We start from the raw sequence: 19677 nt of genomic DNA on the forward strand, positions 1-19677 counted from the left end.
ATAGCAGTAACTACTAATGACAGCTGGGCAAACAGAACTGAATCCACACAATAGGATATAATTGAGCTTAATGGTGTAGGTGACTGAGATTAAATATTTACATTGACATAAGCAAACCGGCGAACACTGGAAGTTCTAAACAAAATCATCATGTAAGTAATTTGAAAATTAAGCCATAAGTAGACGTGAAATGTTAATATTCCTTTGGGGATTTATTTCCAAAGCTGGCAACACATTACACTTCTACTGAAATGGATGACCCGAGCTTTGGGTGATTGAGAAATTCTGAATGACATCTAATACTGAAAAAAGATTCCGGTCTAAGAAACTAGTCATTAAGTGGAGCCAACGATTAATTTATCAATACTTTGCCAAAGGATGGGGATAGAGAATACGTCAGAGCCTTTTCTTTTAATAACAATCATTTCAAAAGTAGAACTCTAGCTGGGAAGATGGCATTGTTGTCAAAGGGCCCTTGCAGCCGACCTGATTCCTGAGACCTACGTGGTGGGAGGAGAAAACGAACATCTACAGTTTTTCCTATGACTTCAACACGTGTGCATGGTCCTTTTTCATAATAGTGGTAATTCTGATAATCATTAGGGGATGCCACTGTTGAAATGTAGATAAGTTTTCCCATCTTTTATGGCACGGGGATCTCCTGGTGTATAGAGCTCACCTATAAATAAATCTCTGACACCGCCCTTCCAACTTCCATCCTCAAATTTCTAACCCTGAAACCCCTGCCTTTTCTATTTACAGTCAAGACCTAATTTCTGTGTTTTGTAGATGGAGCTCTTTTGAGTATGTCTTTAAATTTTTCCTATTCATACTGCACATCTTAGAAATTTTGGGTGCCATGATATATAATGTTTTAATAAATCTTAGAATAATGATGACGGTAACAGAGGGTCTGGATAGACTCTCTATCAGTAGACAACAGAGTTAAGCGAAAGATCAGTCTGTACACATCACCATGGAATATCCAAAATCTGCTATCTGTTTGAATGATATATTGATGCTCCCTGGAAGAAGGGATAAAGACAAAGATCAAACACAGTAGCAAAGGACTTTTCCACAGGATTGTCCAAAGAAAGCTTTGCTCTTTCAGGTGGTAAAGTCTCTATCACTGACCAGTGTAAGAAAGATGCAAACTGAGAAGACCAGATGGCAGCGAGCTGTATGTTCTAGCTTTTAACTTTATATTCGGATTTCATAAAACTTATACTTGAAAAGGTTAACCACGCACACCAGTTGTCCCAACAGTCTGAAATGTAACCAAAGTGGCTAAGGAATCGGCTTTTAGTCGTAAAACTCCCACTGCTTTCTCGCCTTACCCATCCTCAAGAGCTCTACAGCCACAGTCAAGATCATCAGACCTGCAGGTGCTGTTTGCAGAAGACGGGGCAAATGGCACTGCTACAAAACACACTCTTCCACCACTTTTTGTTTAGTTTTGGGTAAATTTTCCAGGGACAAATGAGGAGGTACAAAGATTTTTAATCTATGAGTTATAGTCTGCAATGTTTTCCCCAGAAACTGAAGCCAATCCTTTGAGTCAAAACAGTCAGCAGTGAGGATAGGGACATGTCACAGGTCAAATTGTCTGTCAGGTAAAAGCGGAGCGCCGGAAGCCATGTAAGGCTCAGGTGGAAGAGGAGGGTGCTTACAATATCAGCTTCAAACATTGAGATGGGGCTCTGCAGAGCAGGCTGGCTGTGGGGAGCAGTACCTGTGAGCTCTGGGCTGCACTGAGAAGGGCTGCCTAAGAGAATACAGTAAAAGAGCCATAAAGGAAGATGCCCAGCAACCTTTGTCTGCGCGTACACATTCACACACAAACTATAGCTCACATATTTGCACGCATGTATGCAACACACGCACCCACATGAGAGAAGAAAAGATAACAAGTCAGTAGTTTCGTATTTCCAAACTTAACTGATCCAACCATAATTGGAAAGTTTTCGACTCTCTTTCTTAATGAGAATTCTGCCACCCGGCACATTACTGCCCCATCTAGAAACTTCATCCTAATCTAGTTACCATTAAATCCTTGGCATTCAACATGCTGTCTTTTCCTACCTTATTTTAATCTACTTTCCACTGTTGCTATCCAATAACTTGCACGGGTCTTTGGAAATGTGGACAAATTTACCTTCTAGGACTAAGTAAGTACTGTGAGCACGCAGTTACCATGTGAGCACAGAGTTACCGTGATCACCATCCATAGTGAGGGGCTGCAGGTGCCCAGAACTCCCCATAAATTTCCTTCCTGTCACTTTGCTACTCCTCAATTTCCAGGAACTCGAGAACCCTGAAAACCAATGCATTTCAGCTCCTTTCACTCCATATCAGGCCTGCCCTTGGTATTCCACACATCTATGAGAAGCATCCACATGGTTGCTTATATCATTAGAAATTTCTTTGTATTGTTGTATTATTTAAAATTTTATAAACATCTACAGATTTACCCATCTATTCTCTTGATAGTGACTCAGGTCATTTGTAATTTAGAGCTATTATAAATGAAACTGGAATTGAGATTAATAATTTTTATTTTAAAATAAACGTACAATATAGATTATTTCTTTTCCTTCATTATATTGATGAGGATGTTGTATGTAACAAACACAGTGATGTTGGACATTGAAAATCAGGAACACAACTTAAACAGAAGACATATTACATATACTTTAATCATTGTACATGCTAAATCCATGCACAGTAAATTCATACACACAAATAACCGCAAACGTTAAACAAATGGACAATAAAACCTGAGTCCATTTATTATCACATTTTAGCATCTGCTCTATGTTTTCTAATAACATCTAGAAGAGATTAGACACAAATATCAAAATAAGAAAAATATTGTTACACTATCAACCTCCCTAAACAAAGCATATAAAATGGCATAATCCTAAAAATTTTTATCTATAGGAGGCTTTGAAAAGCACTTATCAGTATTAGCTTGGACACTGTTTACAAACTCATTAAATTTAAGCACAGAAAAAAAGTATTCTTATAAAATTAGTACCAAGTTAATACCACCATATTCAAATCAAGATAATGCTTGTTAGGTGTGAAACTTAGAAATAACAGCTAGTTGTGCTAATTGAGTGTTTTTTTCATTCAAGAGAAAAAATACAGATAAGTAGGGAATTTTTATGATAATATGATAGCAATGTTATTTCTATCTTTGCCATGTTATCTTCCTTTATGCTAGAATATACAAAAATCACTTTATTATTAATGATCCAGTATTTTAATGTAAAAATAGAGTGACAAAGAACATTAAAGATACTACCCAGACTCATTCAATAAACACATTTGGGCCTGGACTACAAACTATGTCTTCAAAAAAAATCTGCTTTTGTGCAATGGATTCTTTTTTTCTTCCTTTTTTTTTTTTTTTTGTACAATGAATTCATAAGTCTATGGCGTACCATAGGTTACACACTCACACAAAGTAAAAAGAAGCAAACAGAGCTGATGGAAGTCTTGTCCTCCTTACCTCCCACTCCCTGGCTGCTGCTTCACCAGCAGGGGCTTCATTCACTTCAGACTCGTCCATCTTTTTGACTACTATAAATCCGGGCTCTCTGGTGTATTCACCAGAATCTTCTGCATAGATTTCTGGACTCCACTGAATGAAGAAGGCATACAAGTGGTCTGTCCTGTTAGAGCAAAGGACTATTAGCAGGCCTAGTACTGTCTGCTATTAGCTCAAGTTAAAAAACTCTATTTGTGCAATGTCTTGATAGAAGCTGAAGACTTTCAAAATATACCACACTATATAAAATAATAAAGTCCATTAAAGGAAGATATTATCCTTAAAACCTAATTTGACTATGATTTGTCAAGTCCTATAAAAAGCCGTGCCTTTGAAGGCCTTTCCCTATAGTGACTGCAGTGGAACACTCTCCTCCATGGAGCAATGGGAAAGACGCCAGCACGCAGCATTCAGCATGATATCAGCAATCCACAGTGAATTCTCGCTTCCTAGGTTGGTGAGTTCATCTTTCTCCATATCTGCTTTCCCTTTCTGCTATTTTGCTAACTGTAGTAAACCACAGTGTTTGGTACATTCTGTAATCAACATATTTAAAGGTCAAACATACATCTAAAGCACTTATGTGTATATTGGCTTTAATTGAATCACATGGATAACTGAATCACAAAATTCCCAGCTAGCAGATAACGACCAATAGCAATGGTTGTAGGAGTTCTGCATCCATCTCATGATCGGCAAGGCTATGTGACCTCTGACATATTAAAAGGGGAGTAACTTTGACCTTCAGGCAACTGATCACTATCAACAATTCTGTTACGTTTTCTGTCTATGATAAAGTTCAAAATTCCGGTAATATTAACATGAATAAAAACCAATATTTGGCATAAATATTAATTATAGATATTATAAATATAATTTATTATAAATATATTATATTTGCAATGGCATTTCTAACTTGGGTAGTAAGGTCACCAGTGGGATAGTATTAGCTTTAATCAAGGAGAACAAACAGACTTTTTCCTGGTTAAGTTTGGATCACTTAAGCTTGGAACTAAGAACAACATAAAAACAAAATTCCATATAAATATTAAGAAATAATCGGGCTGGAGAGATGACTCAGTGGTTGAGAGCACTGCCTGCTCTTCCAGAGGTCCTGAGTTTAATTCTCAACAACCACATGGTGGCTCACAACCATCTGTAATGGGATCTGATGCCCTCTTCTGGTGTGTCTGAAGACAGCAACAATGTACTCAGATACATAAAATAAATAAATAAATCTTTAAAAAAAAAAAAAAGAGAGAGAGATAACCAAGAATAATGAGAAAAATTAAGTTTTATATTAGATTTAACTAAATAGTAACATTTTAAATTATAACCATTTTAATATCACTGGCTTATTCAACAGGCTCAGGTTATTTCAAGTAGGAATTATGCAAATCAAACTATATTAATTACTAAAATCCCATTTGATACAAGAAATGTACACTGTTTGGTATATCTTGTAGTATCTTCTGCTTCCACTAGCATTTCTTCCCCAGTAAAAATGAGTGAGCCCTAACACATTCAGGTTTCTAGGAGGGCATTTTTAAGTGTAAACGCTCTCAAGCTGATCAAGACTGGTGATACCACTAGGAATAATTCTACAAAAAAGGTCTCTTTATATCCAATTGCTTCTAATTCATTGAGGAACACAGAACTGAGCTTTCAAGGACTAGGTCACCAATAGTCACTAAAAATTATGATAAAAGATGACTGAGTAATTTTTGGAAGACACAGACACATTTGAAGAACTGGGTGTGGTTATTATAATGAGACATTACTGATGTTTAGAAAACAAAGCTTCCAGCAATTAAAAAAAAATAAAAATGGGCGTGGTGGAGCCAATCCTGACACCCACCCCACACTTCACAGAAAGCGCTTCTCAGTGCTATCTGGGCTGCTGCACTGCTGTGACTTTAAAATTGAAGCCTGCTAGGTTGTTAAGTGTCCCACCAGGAAAAAGTCATTACTCCTGTCAGTCATCTTAGCAAGTCAGTATATCCAGAAAAATATGTAAGTATGTGCAATTTGTTGCAAAATCATTAATAAAGAATGAAAATATCTTAAAAGATTCTTAAGAAAACATACTAGAAAACACAAATTTGAAGATAAAATGTCAAATAAAGAACTACACATCATTTTCCTTCACAAGGCTGTATCAGTTCATATGCACATGAATCTTCATGGTCTAGGACATAAGTCCTTAACTACTAAAACACCACTCATGTTCCAATGTTTTAGCATTAAACTGTAGATATGCAATTTTAAAGATATAAATTAAAAGTATCAGCGAGCAGCTGATTTCATATAGACTTAAAACTAGCCTTTGTTTATGTATTTACCAAGAGCCCTGCTACACATAGCACAGGGTCACCTTGAACTCACTGTGAATGTCAAACTGTTTTTGAACTTGGGATGCTCTTTCTCAAGCCTTTCTGGTGCTGGAATGAAAGGTGTATGCCACCATGCCTGCCTAATATTAGCTATTAATTAGGAAATGTAGGCTTTAAGGTATTTTGTTTCTGGTGTTAGGATAGATAAAATAATCTTGTAAGGAAAACAGATGTTTTGAAGCTTTTATTTTACCTTTCTTGTGGCACTGCAAACCAATATTCGTGTTTTTTATCTCTCTGTGCATACTGTTGCATCGTAGCACTTGCTTGCGATACAAATGTCTTCCTCATTGGTTTTCCGACTCTGAGACATAGGAACTTATGTAATCGATGCCTTCGCTTTTCCTTTAACAGCGAGGAGCCTAGAAGTGATGTGTAAACAGGACCCATTAAGTTTTCTCAGAGTATACTCAAATAGCTTAGATGAAGCAATTTTACATTTTAGTTTCTCACTGTAAAATGAAGCATCTTACTGGTACTTGTGCATATTCATTTAACTGCCTCAGACTTTTTTTTTTGCATGGAATACATAGTTACTGAAACAGCAAGACACAATGAAAGAGCCGATCAGGAAATTCAGTTTTGTCGAGGGCCATTTGGAAAACATGCAAAGCTCAGCAGATACTTTTCAATAAATTGCTAATGATAGCTGTGATGAACTACATGTCCTGTAAGACAGTTTGCGTAGTCTCTATTACCCTGCAAAAATCACAGCTAAGTAAGTATACATAAGAATAAATTGCTAATAACAGCTATGCTCAACTGCATATACTGTAAGTTATTCTATGTATTCTCTATGACTCTACAAAAATCATAGCTAAGTATATAAAATAATAAATTGCCAATAAAAGCTATGCTGAAGTACACATACTGTAAGACAGACTGCACATTCTCTATTACTCTACAAAAATCACAGCTAAGTAAGTATACATAATTTCTAAATTGTTATTTTAATATAAAGTAAAGAATTTAATGAAATCTCTAGTCTGTACATATATACAAACAAAGGTGTAAGAAATCAGCAATATTATTTTACTTAAATGATACATAGGGTAAATTTTATTATTTTGTTTTTGGTTTGGGTTTTTTTTTTGTGTGTGTGCGGGGGGGGGGATAAAATGGCCATTTGGACCAGTATGAAATCTAAAATTTGTAGGCATCAGTACACTCGTGTTGTTGTCCACTCACCTCTAACATCCATGCTGAGCGCTCTCACACTCTTCTCAAAGCAAAGCAGCACTTGTAAGCCATGAGCTGCCCCTCCCCACCCCCGGTCATAATCAGCAGTGTGTGCGCCTCGTCTTCCTTTACTCGGCACCATGCAGAAGCGGAGCACACATATGTCTGTGGTGCACCTTTCACTCAGACACATGCTGTCACCTCTTTTTAAAAACTTATTTATTGAGATTATAATACAAGGACATCACTTCCCAAGTCGACTCCTCCCTGTAAGCCTTCCCACATAGCCCTTCCTCCTCTCTTTCAAACTCATGGTGCTCTTTTCATCAATTGTCATTATTATATACACACATGTATGTGACAGAAACTTCCGGCTCTTTAAACCTAAAGAATTAACATTTCTACGTATATGATGTGTCCCATTTTATTTGCCAGCAGGATAACAATGCAAAGACAATTCAGTCATATGCATAGTATTGTAAATCACTCTGCTGTACATAAATTCTGTACACGCATCTATCTACTTGTGCCCCTCTTTTTGTTTTTTTTGGAGGGGGGTGTCACACACCAGAAGAGGACTTGCCAGATCCCCTTTGAGGATCTGCTCATTCTCCATAGCCGCTGTCAATCATCCTCATCTCCGCTGCTGGTCCAGAGAGCTCTGGCTCCGCCTGGCACAGGGCAAACCTTTGGAATGGCAGCAGTTCCACTACCTTGCTGATGGAGGCCAGAAGATACCTCATTTACATAGCAAGATTTATGGGCTTGAAGCATGTACTGTCACATTCAATGTTCAGTTTTTAAAATACTGAATTTTCTTTGTATTTCCCAACTAAGATAGTTTGAAAATCTAAGATTATATTCATTACTAACTAAAGACTGTGTTTACTGACAGCAATTTCTGTAAAAGGTGAACTGTTCTTTCTATGCTGTGTTTTCTTTTTTCAGAACACAAGGAACATTTATTAGGAACGATTGTCAAATACAGGAGGTTATAGCACAGTTGACAGAATTACCCGGAATTGATAACCGAGGATGATCAACTAGGATTAAGGTTACTACAGATCTTTGGAAGGAATTTTTGGTTTTGACTCCCATTGCGTCTATCTGTGCATACAGATTTTAATGTAAACTTAGGATTCTACAATTTGTATTGCTATTCCATGCTTCTTTCCACCTAACATCTGTGTAGTGTATACTTATTATAATTTTTTTAAATGTGGCTGTATTAGTCTTTAATTTATCCAATAGTTTGTTTTTAACAATTCATATTGTTAAGGTATTTACTCTCTTTGATATAAATAACATTGGAATAATTATCTTTGTATATGTTGTTCAGTTTTTTTTGAAACCTTTGAAAAAGGTTAAAAACAGATTATCATTTTAGTAAAATAAAAACTTGAAATTAAGAAAACGCTCATATATAAATTGAATCATTGTGGGTAATATATCAATAGAATTGGGAAATGTTTGAGCCATAGCTACTTAATCATAATGTATTAAGCAAAGCACACTATACTACGGTAATACTCATAAGAACAAAAACTGAACTAAGACAAGAAGTGATAACTTTTATCCTGAGCATTTGTTTTTAAAGGAAGCCATCGAATCAGATGAGCATGGGATTTTTACGTATGTAAAAGAACTGCAGAAGTAGATTTTTAATGTCGACAGTTCTTTCCACAAAAATTATGGAAGTAAAACTTTGACAATTATAAATTGAAATTCGGACATTAAATATGTAATGATACAATTGAAAAGAAAATGGAGCAATCACTGTACCATACAGTGTGGGTACATGTTCATAAGACAGACTTTATGGAAAGTGCTTTGAGTTAGGAGTGCTTAAACATGGCAGAAAAGAAGTTCAGAGACCAGGCACTGCAGACACGTTCCCAGAATAATGCCAGTCAAGAGTGGTTTGCTTCTCATTCACACTACCCTAAGTCAACAGTCTCTGTTCAGAGAGAAAGCAGAAAGCAACATGCAATAAAACAGACTAACCAGCCTTGCATCTCCCTAGCACTTACCTTCTCCATGTGCGTCTGCAGCTGCGCTTCTGTGTTTACTTTCTCTCTGTGACACCTGCTGAATCGTGTCCCTTTGCTGCTTGGCTTGCTGCATGGAGTGAGTTTTCCAGAGTTTGCGCAGCTCCTCTACTTCTGTCTCTGAGTCCTGTTTTAGCTCCTTCCCTTGTTGATCCTTAAGAACAGTTGGCTTTTCTTTCAGTTCTACTGTTTCTCCAGAAGATACATTGTCTTCACCTGCCTCTTGCTGCAGTGAATTTTCCTGGTGGAAAGAATCCTGGTTATCCTGACCTTTTACATCTGTGCTTTGTTCCTTTGGGCCTGAGACTTCTTGAAGGCTTTCTGTAGCTTTGTCTCCTCCTTTAGTGGCTATTTCCAGACCACTTAAGCCAGTTTCATGAGATAAAGCCCCGACTTCATTTGAAGAACGTCCAGTATTCGAGCTAGTGCGGTCAGGAACATTAGCAGCCTCTGACGTGGCTGTCAAGGACTCTACTTCGATCTGACTGACAGTTTGCACAGATTCGGACGAGGCATCAGATGATTTCTCCTGTCTCAGCTCCGAGGAGAGCAGCTCCTCCCGGATAGGAGAGAGTTCTGACTCTGTGAAAACGTCTTCCGAGAGAGACTCCTCAGTGCTCCTGGGAGCAGTGCTGGCACTGTCGTTACCCTGGTCACGGGTTCTCGAGTCTGGGTCCTCAGCAGTGACTCCTGTCGTTTTCTTTGAATGGCAGAACCCCCTTCCTGACAACTGATCTAGTTCTCTGTTATTAAGGAAAATAAAAAAGTATTAGACATTAAAAACTGTATCAATTTACCTTCTACAAGCAAATAATAAAATAGTATCACAGAAGAGGCTTTTCAAAAACAGCAAAGTAGAGCTATCAACAGAATATACAAACACCATGTATTTCATATATACCCCATCATTCCATCGAGGTTTTTCATCAACTGTTTACCATCTGGGAAACATCAATGTTAGCACTCCTTGTAAGAAAACTACAACAAAGTCTGATAACATAAATTCCTGACGAAATTATAATACTGAAAGAAAATTTTCATTGGTAGGACAGGGACAATAGAAAATTTCAATTTATCATATACATATGCAGTACTTATTTATATACAAAGAGAGAGTTAAAACACATGAGTAATGAGAACCAAGCTGAGGCAAAACATTTAAAGGAACTCTCTAAGCTCAGAACAGTGCTAAGAGATTCTGTCCAGTTAACGAACTAAGATGTTAGATTATGAATGTTTTACGATGAGGTCTCATATCCAACTTTACTGGCATTTTTTTAAGGTAAATACTAATGTTGCCAAGATATATGTTCTGGAAATAAGCATCATTTAAGAAGTCAGCAATTTGGAATGACGGTTCCTTGACGTCTCAGTGGCAAAGGCATCAATGCCTTGCATATATGGCTAGAGAACACGTATGCCAGTCAGAACTGCAGTAAGTAAGCGACCTTCTGTGGATATTACGACTAAGTCTCTTATGTAACTTCCTTATGGTTTTCAAGATTTTGTAACAAAATATATATTTTTTCCTAAGGCATATCTTTATTTTAAAGATTTAGTTTAAGTGTCTTCTGCCTTTGTACTGGATTCATCTTTTAAAAGAGGCAATCTAACTGGAGATACTAAGTTTGCAATGGTGCCATCTCATGGTGATTCACTGAAACTGCACCCACAGGGTCAAGGAACTGAGCATGCTTTGGGAGATGCCATCTATACCCTTGCCACACTCAAGAGACTAGCTGTTAGCAGGTTTAAAAACACAGAAACAAAGATAAAAACTAACGTTTTTTAGCCTGAAATTTAATGTTTTGAAAGGTTAACATTAATGGTGCATTGCTCAACACAGTTTAGACAGTACCTTAGAAATCAATTCTCCAAGCATTAAAACGAGGGAAAACCATTCAAATGCCCTACCTCACCTGTGCAAACAAACTATTACTTTGCAAAGCCACTCTATGTATTTATCTTGTTTGAAGTCAAATTCTGATGTCAATTAACATACAAGCCAAGACTTAGGGATATTTCCTTCTGGTGACATTGTTTAAAGTGTTTGAATCCAGGTCCCTGCCCTCCCAAGTGATATGCAGAATGATAAAATGGTCACTTGAAAAGCAAGGGACACCCCACCTTCCTTGCAGAGCAGTCCCAGACCAGGATTTAACTCTGAGACACTGAGCCGCAAGGTCAGGACAAGCTCTCCCTGACGCGCAGCGTTCCCTCTTCCCCCGTGGAGCTGATTTTTCAGCCTGTGTCTCACCTCTACCTCTAAGCTTAATTAACTGTGGTTTGATGTTTTATTTTTTGTTCACTTCCCTGAAATTGGCTTTTGTTGACAACTTAAAAATATATCCAGAAGTTTAGAATACTTATTTTCTAGGAATTATTTGTGTTTCTAGAGATCATTTTACCAAGCCAAACCAGTAACTGTCATTACAGGCTAAATGGACCTTTCCCAAGAAGGGGTAAGAGTTTACATACTACACTGAAAAAATACCTAGCTCCTTCTCCTTTGTAACTTTTTTCACCCCAAGGTCTAATTTTTAAACTGGCATAAGACTGTAAATTATCTGTTATCAGTGAAGGTGAAGCCATTTTTACATGGCTGTCAGCCTCATAGTGAGTGGGATGGACTATTACACGCCAACCTTTTCCCTTCCTCTGTCTTTCTGGGGCTGTGCCTAACACGGCAGTTTCATATCTATGCTATTCTACCACGGCAGTTAGCACACTTCTAAACCCTTCACTAGTGCAACCTGGAGGCTTCCTCTTCCCATGTGACACTTTCTGTACCCAGAAGTCCAACAGTAAGTGTGAATGGAAAGCTGCTCTGATTACTTCCACCCTGGGCCTTTGTCTGTGCCACACTCACAACTACACACGCTACTCTTTAGGTACGTTCATGGAACTTGACAGTTATTATATTTGTAAATAATACAGAATAAGTTAAATTTTTTGATTTTGTGTCTAAATAACAAAGGGTTGATAAGCACCAAATTACATAAGTACTATAGGCTACTTGTCAAATATCTGATTCTTTAACCAAATAAATATAAGTGAAATTACTAACTAAATACCAGGCACACTAAAAATCAACTACCCAATAGTGCTTAGATTCTTGTTTTACTACTGACAAAATAAAAAGTAGCTATAATAAGACTAAGAAAATAAGAGTATTAGAGAAGTTTCAACTATATAAATATATATATAAAAAAAATTCCAACCAACAAAACAAAGAAAAAAAAAAAAAGCGTGAAGCCCAACTACCAGCACAGTGACATACGCACATGGGCAGTGATTCCTTTATTTTGCTATCCAAAATCTCTTTGTACATGGCAGCTGACATCACCTCTTCCATCGGACACATGATGCCGTATTCCTCACAACCGTTCTCTTGAACCAAGGGGTCTGTCTTGTGTGGATCAAACATTATGTTATTTGGTGTGACTAGCAGGACGCCACTGACTGTGCCCTAGGAGGAAACAGAAAGCACCATTCAATCTCCAAGGTTCCTAATTTCATCAAGATTCTAGGTACCTCGTTAAGTGCCTTTTCTGACTTCTGGCCATCTGCTTTCTACATAATACACTCAGGCACTGTGGCACTTTCATGAAAACATGCTTTTCTACTAAACTATTTTTTCCCCAGCAGAGACACAATTCAAAGAATATCATGCTCTGCCTAAGACAATCACGTGAGGGATGAAGTCTGACCTGACTATGAAGAGAACACACTGCAGAAGGCCAAGCTTTACAGGAATCTGCCCCCACCTCCTGTGCTCTTCCCCCCATACAAGTACCAAATGCAGCTACATGGGCACTAATAACTCATTACCAGCAGTAAAGGAAAAATTCCATAGAAATAGTGTTTGAAAAAAGTAACCAGTTTTGCTTGAATTTGCGATTCATCAGTTATGTGACTTCCAGAATACAAAGTTTTAGGGCATATTTCTTCATCTGTAAAGTTGGTAGATTAAATAAAATTCATATTAGGCCATAACTGTTTTATCATTTGCCATTAAAGACCATGAATTGTAAATGAGTTTATATAAACAGTGCTATAAACCTTAAGTGTCTACATTTTATCAATGAAGGTTTATAAACAGTTGACACAATTGTTAGGAATGAATATTTATTCTTTCTTATGTAGCAACTCTGTATGTACACTGTTAACTTGACTCACAATCCTAGCTCTGAGATAGGTACTATTTCTAAACTGTTCTGCAATATCCTATTCTTCAGATGTGAAAATAAAGACTAAGATAAGTGGGCAATTTGTCCATAAGAAAACAACCAGCCTGGGCAGTCTGTCCTTCACCATAGTACTATTCACATCACAAAGTGTCCTCACCCCAAACCAAGTGGGAAGCATCCCTTACTCTCAGTTTTAAACTAATGTTTCAAGATATTCTGTAAAAAGCCCAACAAATTTCTGAAAATCGAATGGTTATTTAAAGCCATCTTGCTTTTTCCTGAAGTGTCAGCGAGAAAGAAAGTCAGACCACACACTTGATTTGCTATCACACCATTCTTTCAAGTTCACCCGCAGGCACAGTCAACAAAATGTGGTGTAAGTTATGGGAGACATCGCCTTTTACAGGACTAAGTAAAGAAAGCTGGGAAGACTCTCCTGGTGAAATCTCCGGACCAACGGCAGCCGATGTTACAGGTCTAAAAGACTGACAGTAAACCTACGTCATAGTAAAGGAAGTATATATGGCTGCATTTTGGTGGGTTAAGTGATCTAAAGGATTTCACCTAGCACGTCTTTAAAAGACACTGTTTACTGTGCGTGGGTAAATGCTCCCGTGCGTATGTTATGTGCCAGGACATGTGCGAGGTGGCTGTAGGACAGCTTGCAGAGTTAGTTTTCTGCTTCCAAGGGTCTTTACCCACAGGGCCATCCCAAAAGCCCCTAGCTGCCGCTCCTTTTAGTTCAGACAATGAATCTCCTTAAGAAGCGATAACTTTACATAAACTTTAGCTTATTTGGCCTTTGAGCAGTGTTTTCATGAGACTCATTTACAACAATTTGTACCACTGAAGCACATGCCAACGCAAACTAACGAGAGCCAGTGAAGTGTTACACAGGACATTGACATTGCTGGGGATAACCCAATACTATAAGGCCACAGTGCATGCACTGTACCAAAATCTTAAAAGGGTTCTAACCTTTTGATTCTTTTGCTGCTTCAATTTCTGTAAACTAAAGACTTTGAAAAATGAAAGCAAGCAACTGGCTAAAATTAAGCAATATATTTCACATACTCTGAAAGAGATTTTGTAAGTTTTACTTGCATATGAATTTTAACTGATTATTTTCTTTCCTGGATTTTGTGTTTATTTTTGGAAACATTGAGGAAAGATCCTAGAACATCAAGCATTCAGGGCAAGTACTCTATCACTGAGCTACACGCCCAGCCTGCAGCCGATTTGGCTCACACTATCAGCATGTCATGTGTTACATTTTAGAGTACTTTCAGGAGATAATTCTAAGTAGGAACAAATGAACAAATGGTCCAGTGTAATACAAATGCTTCCAGCTCTGCACACACTTTAGCACTATAAAAGACCTCAAGGCTGCTTCTATTTTCTGGACTAAACTAGGCGACACCTTACCCACTGGATTAATCAGTCTGCTTTAACTACCTAGGGGCTAAAAGGGGAATCCTTCAAATTTCTTTCCTCAAGGTCAAAGTTATGAAAATCTCAAGAATTTACCATTTTTAGCTCATTTGACTAAAAGTTTAAAATCATACACTAACCATAAGAAATACACTTTATAATACAGAAAAGGAGACAGGTTAACACTTCTCAAGGGAAATGAAAAGGTCAATAGCAGTATCTGCCACTGTCCACCAGGGCGGAATTCAGGACAAGGATCCCCAAGATTAATGTGAGTTTCTCACAATCAGTCAAGTCAGGCAGATAATATAGGAATGCTAAACATTTCCACATATAATAAAGAGAGCGAGGGGGGGGACCATTATCGTATTCCACTCAGCAGAAGCAAAATATACGTTTTTTTTTAAAGCATACATGCAAGGTTTATCAAGAGACTCTAGGTCAGGAAATAAGTCACACTATATTAAACGAAGCCTTCAAATGGAGGTAAAGATATTCTCTGACCACATGGGATCTCATCAGAAATTAGTTAACAGAAACGTACCTACAGCTGGCTGCTGGTGGTGCATACAGTACTCAGGATGCAGAGGCAGGTGGATCTATGAGTTTGAGGCCAGCCTGGTCTAGAGCTAGTTCTAGAACACTCAGAGCTATGCAGAGAAACCCTGTCTCAAACAAAACATAAAATATTCCTAAATTTTCAGAAATATATTAAAATACTTCAAAGAATTAACACACCTCAAATACTTTCTACGATATAATATATATTCACTACAGATGAATTATCTCATATAGTATATATTCACTAGAGATGAGTCATCTCTTAATTTGTATGTTATGTCATGTTTTCTAAAACTAGCACTTTTGCTATAATCAATATTGCTGTTTTAAAGATGTGTTTAATATCCTAGCAAAAATCATTATATGTACTTTATGGTAGTGAATTTATTTATATCCCATTACCTTTAATAACTGCCATAGATCACCAGACTCTACATTATGGGCAAGGTCCATTCTAACTCAAACATCCAGTTACCGAAACTGTGGTAAAATAGTCAGGAGTGGCTGACCTTAGTGACTTAAAGCTTTCATAGCTCAGTAAAAACTGAAGCGTGACAAAAGTCCACTCTAAGATGTCATTGATTACCTTGCCAATGGTGATATATTTGCAATTAATTTTAAGAAATTTCTCAGTAAATGCTTCTTCTTCTTCAGAAGTTGAAGACACAACTCTCGCAGGCCGAATACCGCTCACAGTAGATGCCGGGGGTGCCTCTTTTGGATGGACTACATCGGGAGTCTTCAGCAAAGCAAAACAAAACACAAAAACCGTGCCTTAGGAAACTAGGTGCATACACTGTTAACGGCAAACAAATAACCTTCCCCAGGAAATCCTACTCTCTTTCCCTCTCACACCATTACGGTAAATACCCCAAAGTCTCAAAAATTATAACAATAATGGTATTTCCATTTTTAATGAAGATTTTAAATACAGCAAAAACTTTAGTTTTGAATGCTTATAATAAAAGGATACATATGAATCTACATATGTATCTACATCTACATGCAGATATCTATACACACACAGGCGCAAGCACACACACACCCCTACAAAGCATTAAAATCTAAATAGCTTGTATCCCTCCCAGGCTCAACACACATTCTTTGCTGCCTGTGAATTAAACCACTGGCTTTGAGAATGCTAAGGCAGCATCCACAAGAAGCCAGAGCAAAGAAAGAGCTGGCCAGTGATATCTAGTATATAGCAAGCAAGAAGATAAACTCATCACAAGAGTTTTCAACTTATTTATTTTTCTTTCTGTATTTTTCAGCTGTGTATATGGGTGTGCGTGTGTAGGGGGCAGTACACATCCAAGTTTTAGGTATGTGGGCCCATGTGTGTGTACATATGCTACTTGCATCTGTGGACACCGGAGGCTCATGTTCTGCAATGAATCAGTATTGCGTTTCCACCTTATTCTCTGGGGAAACACCTCACACTCAAACCCAGAGGTTACCCACGTTTAGCCAGATTCTATACCTGGTCAGACAAGTAAGATGAAGCTGAGATTTAAGTCTGGGATGCTGACACAGAGCTAAGGAATGCAACTGCAATAGTCAATAATATGCACTTTCCCTTCAGATCTTCCACCAGATGATGGATAAAATGTTCCACTCCCAAAAAAGTACATGGTTCAGGACCATCAGGAAGTTCAAGATGGCAAAAAGCTAGCAACAAACTATATTTATAAAAGTTCAATTACTCCTGAATTATGGATTTATTGTCTATGTGTATCACTAGCTACTATGAAACTATTTCAAAGGACACACTGTCAAATGTTCTCCTTAAATGAAGGTGTGAGCAACATGACACAAGACTCAGATCTTACAACTCAGTATCTATAGCAACTTGAATATCTCAATGTAATTCTATTACAAAGATAAAGAGGTTAGCTTGGCAAATGCTCAGGGTGTAGCACAAAGAGACGCTTTCTTTCTAAAAGAATAAAAGTTGTTCAGGGGATTGTGATCAGACCTCAATACAAATTCCGTAAATGGGAATCTTTCAAAATGTCATTATCTCTATGGAGAGCTTGTCTGAACTGAGAGTCTGTCTCTTGATGCAATGGGTTTGAAGCTCATTAGAGAGCTTCCTGATATTTCTCTGTCATTAACCTCTTTCTGTAAGTTATATTTACTCACACATTTTTTTCATTTTTTTATTAGATATTTTCTTTATATACATTTAAACTGTTAAACCCTTTCCTAGTTTCCCCTCTGAAAATCCCCTATCCCCTCCACTCTCCTCCTGCTCCCCAACGCACCCACTCCCATTCCTGGTCCTGGTATTCCCCTATCCTGGGGCATAGAGACTTCACAGGACCAAGGGCCTCTTTTCCCATTGATGACCGACTAAGCCATCCTCTGCTACATATACAGCTAGAGCCACAAGTTCCACCATGTGTTTTCTTTGATTGGTGGTATAGTTGCAAGGAGCTCGGGGGGGGGGGGGGGTACTGGTTAGTTCATATTGATGTTCCTTCTATGGGGCTTCAGACCCCTTCAGCTCCATGGGTATTCTTCTGGCTCCTTCATTGGGGACCGTGTGTTCCATCCAATGGATGACTGTGAGCATCCACTTCTGTATTTGCCAGGCACTGGCAGAGCCTTGCAGGAGACAGCTCTATCAGGCTCCTGTCAGCAGGCTCTTGTTGGCCTCTGCCTAGTGACTGGGTTTGGTGGTTGTTTATGGGGTGGATCCCCAAGTAGGGCTGTCTCTGGATGGTGGTTCCTTCAGGCTCTGCTCTGAACTTTCTCTCTGAAACATGGGTATTTTGGTCCATATTCTAAGAAGGAAAGAAGTATCCACAATTTGGTCTTCCTTCTATTTTTGGGTTTTTTTTTTTTTCTTTTGTCTTCCTTCTTGAGTTTCATGTGCTTTGCAAATTGTATCTTGGGTATTCTAAGTTTCTGGGATAATATCAACTTATCAGTGAGTGCATATCATGTTACCTCACTCAGGATGATATCCTCCAGATCCAACCATTTACCTAAGAATTTCATAAATTCATTTTTTTAATAGCTGAGTAGTACTCCATTGTGTAAATGTAGCACATTTTCTGTATCCATTCTTCTGTTGAGGGACATTTGAGTTCTTTCCAGTTTCTGCCTATTATAAATAAGGCTGCTATGAACATAGTGGAGCATCTGTCTTTATTATAAGTTGGAACATCACCAGGGTATATGCCCAGGAGAGGTATTGCTGGATCTTCCAGCAGTACTATATCCAATTTTCTGAGGAACCACCAAACTGGTTTCCAGAGTGGTTGTACAAGCTTGCAATCCCACCAGCCATGGAGGAATATTCCTCTTTCTCCACATCCTCGCCAGCATCTTCTGTCACCTGAATTTTTGATCTTAGCCATTCTGACTCGTGTGTGAACATTTTTTCAGGTGCTTCTCAGCGATTAGGTATTCCTCAGTTGAGAATTCTTTTTCTAGCTCTGTAACCCACTTTTAATGGGGTTATTTGATTTTCTGGAGTCCAGCTTCTTGAGTTCTTTGAATATATTTGATATTTGTCCCCTATCTGATTTAGGATTGGTAAAGATCCTTTCCCAATCTGTTGGTGGCCTTTTTGTCTTATTGACAGTGTCTAGTGCCATCCAGAAGTTTTGCAATTTTATGAGGTCCCAATTGTCAATTCTCGATCTTATAGCACAAGCCATTGCTGTTCTGTTCAGGAATTTTTCCCCTGTGCCCATATCTTCAAGGCTTTTCCCTACTTTCTGCTCTGTAAGTTTTAGTGTCTCTAGTTTTATGTGGAGTTCCTTGATCCACTTAGACTTGAGCTTTGTACAGGGAGATGAGAATGGATCAATTCACATTCTTCTACATAATAACCACCAGTTGTGCCAGCATCATTTGTTGAAAATACTGTCATTTTTCCACTGAATGGTTTTAGCTCCCTTGTCAAAGATCAAGTGACCATAGGTGTGTGGATTCATTTCTGGGTCTTCAATTCTATTCCATTGGTCTACTTGTCTGTCGCTATACCAGTACCATGCAGTTTTTTATCACAATTGCTCTATAGTACAGCTTGAGGTCAGGCATGGTGATTCCCCCAAAAGTTTTTTTTATTGTTGAGAATAGATTTTGCTATCATAGGTTTTTTTATTATTCCAGATGAATTTGCAAATCGCCCTTTCTAACCCAGTGAAGAACTGAGCTGGAATTTTGATGGGGATTGCATTGAATCTGTAGATTGCTTTTGGCAGGATAGCCATTTTTACTATATTAATCCTGACAATCCATGAGCATTCAAGATCTTTCCATCTTCTAAAATCTTCTTCAATTTCTTTCTTCAGAGACTTGAAGTTCTT

The 19677-nt window shown here is 38.0% G+C and overlaps 1 protein-coding gene across 6 annotated transcripts in view; it reads right to left on the bottom strand.

Moving 5' to 3' along the window:
• The window catches only part of Oxr1 (oxidation resistance 1), a 407724-nt gene that overhangs the window by 30666 nt on the left and 357381 nt on the right, over positions 1-19677 (bottom strand). For all 6 annotated transcript variants that reach the window (XM_029469691.2, XM_029469693.2, XM_029469696.2 and 3 more), the window contains 5 exons: positions 15942-16094; positions 12458-12642; positions 9156-9916; positions 6140-6308; positions 3515-3677 (listed from right to left, as the gene is read on the bottom strand). In XM_029469691.2, coding sequence (XP_029325551.1) covers positions 3515-3677; positions 6140-6308; positions 9156-9916; positions 12458-12642; positions 15942-16094 — 1431 coding nt within the window. The remainder of the gene's footprint in view (positions 1-3514; positions 3678-6139; positions 6309-9155; positions 9917-12457; positions 12643-15941; positions 16095-19677) is intronic.

This window comes from Mus caroli, unplaced genomic scaffold, assembly GCF_978045245.1.
Source record: "Mus caroli unplaced genomic scaffold, Mus_caroli_1 scaffold_16, whole genome shotgun sequence".
In the NCBI taxonomy this organism is placed as follows: domain Eukaryota; kingdom Metazoa; phylum Chordata; class Mammalia; order Rodentia; family Muridae; genus Mus; species Mus caroli.